The sequence below is a fragment of the Bos javanicus genome, chromosome 6, assembly GCF_032452875.1.
Source record: "Bos javanicus breed banteng chromosome 6, ARS-OSU_banteng_1.0, whole genome shotgun sequence".
Classification (NCBI taxonomy): domain Eukaryota; kingdom Metazoa; phylum Chordata; class Mammalia; order Artiodactyla; family Bovidae; genus Bos; species Bos javanicus.
In genome coordinates this window covers 115,309,144-115,314,796 of record NC_083873.1, presented here as the reverse complement: position 1 = coordinate 115,314,796, position 5,653 = coordinate 115,309,144, and the positions used below count along the sequence as shown (strand labels likewise).

General features: G+C 67.7%; 1 protein-coding gene across 1 annotated transcript; it reads left to right on the top strand.

Moving 5' to 3' along the window:
* The first annotated feature begins 877 nt into the window (after positions 1-877).
* Positions 878-2,902, top strand: ADRA2C (adrenoceptor alpha 2C). Its single transcript, XM_061420953.1, has one exon. The coding sequence runs from the start codon at positions 976-978 to the stop codon at positions 2,359-2,361; it is 1,386 nt and encodes a 461-aa protein (XP_061276937.1). The 5' UTR covers positions 878-975; the 3' UTR covers positions 2,362-2,902.
* Positions 2,903-5,653: the final 2,751 nt, after the last annotated feature.

Here is a 5,653-nt window from a genome sequence, read left to right as displayed (position 1 = left end):
GCACAGGCTGCGGACGGCCCTGGAGGAGGCGCCCTCGCCGGGCGCGCGCGCCCCGCGCCACCGCCCCGGGCTCCTCCCCGGCGCCGCGCGGGCAGGTTCGCTGAGGCGGCCGCGGGCTCGGGCTGCCGGGCCCGCTCCCCCCGGGCCGGCGGCGCTGGCCTGCCCGCCAGGCCGCCCCCGCCCGCCCGCGCCCCGCCCCGCTGCGCAACTCTACCCAAGTTGGAAGCCGAGCCGGAGCGGCGACAGTCGCGCCGAGCGCACGGCGGCGGAGGCGGCGGCGGCGCAGCTCCTGCGAGCCGAGGCAGGCGAGGCGGCGACCGCACGGCGGAGCGCGGACCGCGTGGGGCGCCCGCGCCGGGAGCGGCAGGAGGAGGAGCCGGGGAGGACGCTCGGCGGCGCCGGCGCCCTGCCCGGGAAAGTAAAGTTGGAGCCGGAGGCAGCGCGCGGGCGCTGGGGCCCCGAGGAGCGGGGGCCCGCGCCCCGGCGCGCCGAGCCCTAGCCGGCCGGATGGGAGGCGGAGCGCCCGGGCCGCCGCCGCCGCCTGCAGCCTGCGCCCCGGCCGGGCGCCGGGGCCGCGGGGCCGCCCGGGCACGCCCGTTCGGGCGCCGAGTCGCTGCGGGCTCGCGGCCCGGGCGCTCCCCGTGAGCCGGGCCGAGGGCGGGGCCGCGCGAGGACCCCGGGACCTGCCCCCTCCCCCTCGCCGCCGCGTCGCCGCTCGCTCCGGGCGCCTCCTGCTCTGCACTTACGCGTGCGGCGGCGGCGGCGGCGGCTGGGAGCCGGGCAGCCACGCTCTCCGGCGCGCCGCTCGCCAGCCGGGCCGCCACGGCCGAGGGTCGGCTGCGGGGCGCCGCGGTCCCCAGCGGGCGCGCCCTAGGCGCAGGCGGCGATGCGGGCTCCGACCCGGGCTGGGGGGCGCCCGAGCTGCCGCGGCTGCGCCCCGGCTCCAGGCGGGACCGCGTAGCTTGCGGGAGGACCATGGCGTCCCCGGCGCTGGCGGCGGCGCTGGCGGCGGCGGCGGCAGCGGCGGGCCCCAACGCGAGCGGCGCCGGCGACGGGGGCAGCGGCAGGGTCGCCAACGGCTCGGGGGCCCCCTGGGGACCGCCGCCGGGCCAGTACTCGGCGGGCGCCGTGGCGGGGCTGGCGGCGGTGGTGGGCTTCCTTATCGTCTTCACCGTTGTGGGCAACGTGCTGGTGGTGATCGCTGTGCTGACCAGCCGCGCGCTGCGTGCGCCGCAGAACCTCTTCCTGGTGTCGCTGGCCTCCGCTGACATCCTGGTGGCCACACTGGTCATGCCCTTCTCGCTGGCCAACGAGCTCATGGCCTACTGGTACTTCGGGCAGGTGTGGTGCGGCGTGTACCTGGCGCTAGACGTCCTCTTCTGCACCTCGTCCATCGTGCACCTGTGCGCCATCAGCCTGGACCGCTACTGGTCCGTGACCCAGGCCGTCGAGTACAACCTGAAGCGCACGCCGCGCCGCGTCAAGGCCACCATCGTGGCCGTGTGGCTCATCTCGGCCGTCATCTCCTTCCCGCCGCTAGTCTCGCTCTACCGCCGGCCCGACGGCGCCGCCTACCCGCAGTGTGGCCTCAACGACGAGACCTGGTACATCCTGTCCTCCTGCATCGGCTCCTTCTTCGCTCCCTGCCTCATCATGGGCCTGGTCTACGCGCGCATCTACCGGGTGGCCAAGCTGCGTACGCGCACGCTCAGCGAGAAGCGCGAGCCCGCGGGCCCCGACGGCGCGTCCCCGACCACGGAGAACGGGCTGGGCGCCGGCGAGAACGGGCACTGCGTGCCCGCGCGCCGCCCGCGCGCCGACCTGGAGCCCGAGGACAGCAGCGCGGCGGCCGAGAGACGGCGGCGCCGGGGCGCGCTGCGGCGGGGCGGGCGGCGGCGTGGGGCTGGCGAGGGGGCCGCGGACGCCGAGGGCACAGGCCCCGGGACAGTGACGGCCGAGCCGGGCGCGCTGGCCGCCGCGAGGTCCCCGGGCCCCGGCGGGCGCCTGTCCCGCGCCAGCTCGCGCTCCGTCGAGTTCTTCCTGTCTCGCCGGCGCCGGGCGCGCAGCAGCGTGTGCCGCCGCAAGGTGGCCCAGGCGCGTGAGAAGCGCTTCACCTTCGTGCTGGCGGTGGTCATGGGCGTGTTCGTGCTCTGCTGGTTCCCCTTCTTCTTCACCTACAGCCTGTATGGCATCTGCCGCGAGGCCTGCCAGGTGCCCGGCCCGCTCTTCAAGTTCTTCTTCTGGATCGGCTACTGCAACAGCTCGCTCAACCCGGTCATCTACACCGTCTTCAACCAGGACTTCCGGCGCTCTTTCAAGCACATCCTCTTCCGACGGAGGAGAAGGGGCTTCAGGCAGTGACCCGCGCGCCCTGCCCCGGTGTGGACACCCTGGACAGCTCCCGGCGGAGGCAGGCAAAGCCGGCCTCCCTGGGACCCAAGGATGGATTGGCCTTCGGGGTGCAGGGGTGGGTACACAGCGTACAGCGAGAGCCCAGAGACTGCAGGGCCCCCGGGGAGGGGGAAGGAGAGAGGGGAGACCCCTCTGCCTTCTTCTCTCAGCAAGGGGCTGCTTCTGGGGCTCTAGGCCTGGCTCCGGCTCCCCGGAGGGGAGGTGTGGGAGTGGGGCCGGGTGGTAGACCCCAGTGGCGCTCGTTTATCCTCCCAAATTGACGAGAAAGGAGCCTGCCCCGCCCCCAACACATGCCACCCTACCCCCCTCTCCACCTCTGAGCAAGGGCTGACCTCCCAGGACCTCCGTGGGTGGCTTTCCAGGGGTGGGGGTGGGGGATGAAGCAAGGCCCCGGCAATCTTTGGTTACCCAAAGTATTTACATGTTTGCCAAAAACGACTGACAGCCAAAACAACCAAACTCTTTTTCTAAATAAACCTTTGTAATCTAAGTGGTGGGTGCCATAGTCAGTCCTTCAGCCCTGGGGGTGGGGGGCCTTCCAGACCCTCACCCTACCCGATCCCCCCCACCTCCCACCTTCTCTTGCATCAGGTGATGGGGGTGTTTGTTTAAAGGTAACTTGTCTTACAGATGTCCAAAGCATATGCTCAAAATGGTTGTGTTGTTACTGGCCGAGAGACCAAGGAAATCAAGAGACGCCAGATTAACTGCAAATACAGATGCTGGAGGGCTGTTCTCCATCCATACCCATCCCTCTCTGAATCTAGGCTTCCCCCAGTGCAGCCAGCCTCAACCCCTTGCCCAGCCCTCACCAGCCCCCAGGGAGTCCGGGCCCACACACGCTAAGGCTTGAGGAGAGGCGGCTAGAAGAGAGGAAAGGATCAGAGAGGGTCTCCCCCTCCGGCTCCTCCAGCCCTCCGCACAGAGCCTGGGAGCGCCAGGGATAGCTGTGGGAGAGGGACACAAGCCGGACCTCTGAGACACACGGATGCCCGTGCACACACACACACACACGCAAGCTCAGTGAGCAGGCAGGGCTCAGTGCCAGGGGTCCCTGCTCTGCCCACCCATCCCTCCCGCCCCACTCTGTGCCCCTCCTGGCCTTCCTGTATATCCCCTCCCCTACCTGGCCCTTGCTTGCCAGCCCAGCCCTCCTGGATCACCGCCCACCTGCCTTTGGCCTGGGATGGCTGTCTCGGGGAGGGGTCAGCCCTGGGTCCTGCTTTTTCAAGTCCCCTTCCCCTGAATCTGGAGCCAGAGCAGGGCCCTTTCCTGGTCCCACATGCCAGGGCGGACCCTGTGGGGGAACTCTGCAGCTACCTGGACTCATCACCCCAATTCACAGGCCCTCAGAATACCCCACTAGGAAGAGCTTTCCTGGACTGGGGTCACAGTTGGCAGAGGGGCGCAGGAAATGGCTGGCCAAGGCTGGTGGCAACCTCCCTAACCTCCACATCACCCAGGCCTGGACAGGGGGTCCATGTTGTAGGCCCAGCTCTCACCAGGACTGCTGAGCGAGCTCTGCCCTCTCTGAGCCTCATCACCGCCAACCCCCCCCCCCCCAGCCCCCGACCCGCCCACGTCAAGTGGGGCAGGGCTGAAAACTCAGGCCTGTTGTCTGGGGGCCAACTTACCGGCTGAATGGGGGCGCGGGCGGCTCGAGCAGGGACCTTCCCTTGGAGAGAGCCTGACCGACCCAGGTATTGCCTCCCCAGTGCAATGGAGTGATACCATAACCTCCCTCCACTCCTGGGGGGTGAACCCCAAGACTCCAGCAGGAGCACGTAGCCAGGACACACCCCACGGAAGAGTGTCGGCAAACTCTTCCCCTCTCCCTTCCCTGATCCTGAGAATTGCACCTTCCAGGGCTGTGGCTGGGAACGCAGGCACCCAGTGCTTAATACCCCATTCAGCCAACAGATGTTCACCACTTGATCGTAATTGCTGCCTGGAGAGGCTTTCTTTTCAGCTGGATAAACAGAGACAGAACCTGGCTGCTCACCCCGCCTGCCGTAGGGAAACGGCCAGTTGCCCTGCTCCGGGTCTCCGGCTCCATCAATGAAGCTGGGGTGCTGACACCCCTCGAGGGTGCCCGAGGGTGCCTGCGTGGTCCAGGAGCCAGCCCGCAGGGAGGGAGGTTTCTCTGCGGTACAGAGGCGAGCCCGTGCACTGCGCATGGTCATGAAAGCCAAGATGCCCTGAGGTGCTTGCCTCTCTCTGGGCACCTTGGTGTCTGCTCCATGGCACCATCAGTGTCCACCCCTGTCTGGGGCTGAGGAAACGCAGGCCCAGAGCTGACCATCTGGGCCAAGACCCACAGAGGAGGCGGAGGGCAGAGCCCGCCACGAGCCCGGAAACGTGCGGGTCAGGAGATCTCTGCCCTCAGCACCCCAGCTCCGGTCCCGTGAGCAGGGGCGACCCCTGGGCTTTGCTGCTGGAGAAGTATGGCCCTCAGCCACCTTCCTGCCCCCAGCTTCCTTCCCCTTGGCTCTCCCAAGGCTTCAGGCAAAATTAAAAGAAACACCCACCAGCAGGTTCAAGGAGAGCAGGGTACGGGATGGGGGTCAGCTTGGGTGCTGTCTTGGGCAGAGCCCACCACTGATGTGGTTAGTTCTCAGAGACAAGCATAGACGTACATTCATTTAAATAATTCATTCCTGTATTTTAATTCAATTGCTGAGTTTGTAGAAGGCGGCGGGGGTGGGGCGGGGAGAAGAATCATCCAAATATTCCCTTACAGCTCAGTATGGAGTTAAAAAAAAAAATCGCTTGGAGCAGGCAGGATTGTTCACACTTCAGAAGAGCAGCTCCAGTCTTTGAGTCCTGCCCCCAGCTCCGGGGGTGGGGGCTGAGGGCTGGGAGAAGACTCGTTGCCGGGGCGCTCGCTGGCGAGGAAGCGGTCCTTCCCGGGCGTGCTGGCAGCCGGCTGTATTTTTATATCACATCCGTCGGCAGGGCTCAAATATTCCAGTGCAGCCTGGGATCAAAACAGCCGGCGCCTGCAGGCCCGTCTTGAGTCTGCTTGGCCAGCTGCGGTGCTTTGCGGAGCAGAACCCGTGACTCCGGTCCCGGCAACCCCCCGCAGCCCCCCACCACATGTGCCGAGTGGGGCGGGGGCAGGAGGCATGCTGGCTGGAGATGCCTTGCGCTTGGGGGGCTGGAAGGGCATGATTCTGTGTTACTAGAAGCCCGGCTCATCGGAGCTGAGAAACAGGTGAGTTATAGGGGAGACTCAGGTGAG

Excerpts from the sequence above, each read along its gene's own strand:
- ADRA2C (XM_061420953.1), top strand. The coding sequence starts at position 976 with ATGGCGTCCCCGGCGCTGGCGGCGGCGCTGGCGGCGGCGGCGGCAGCG.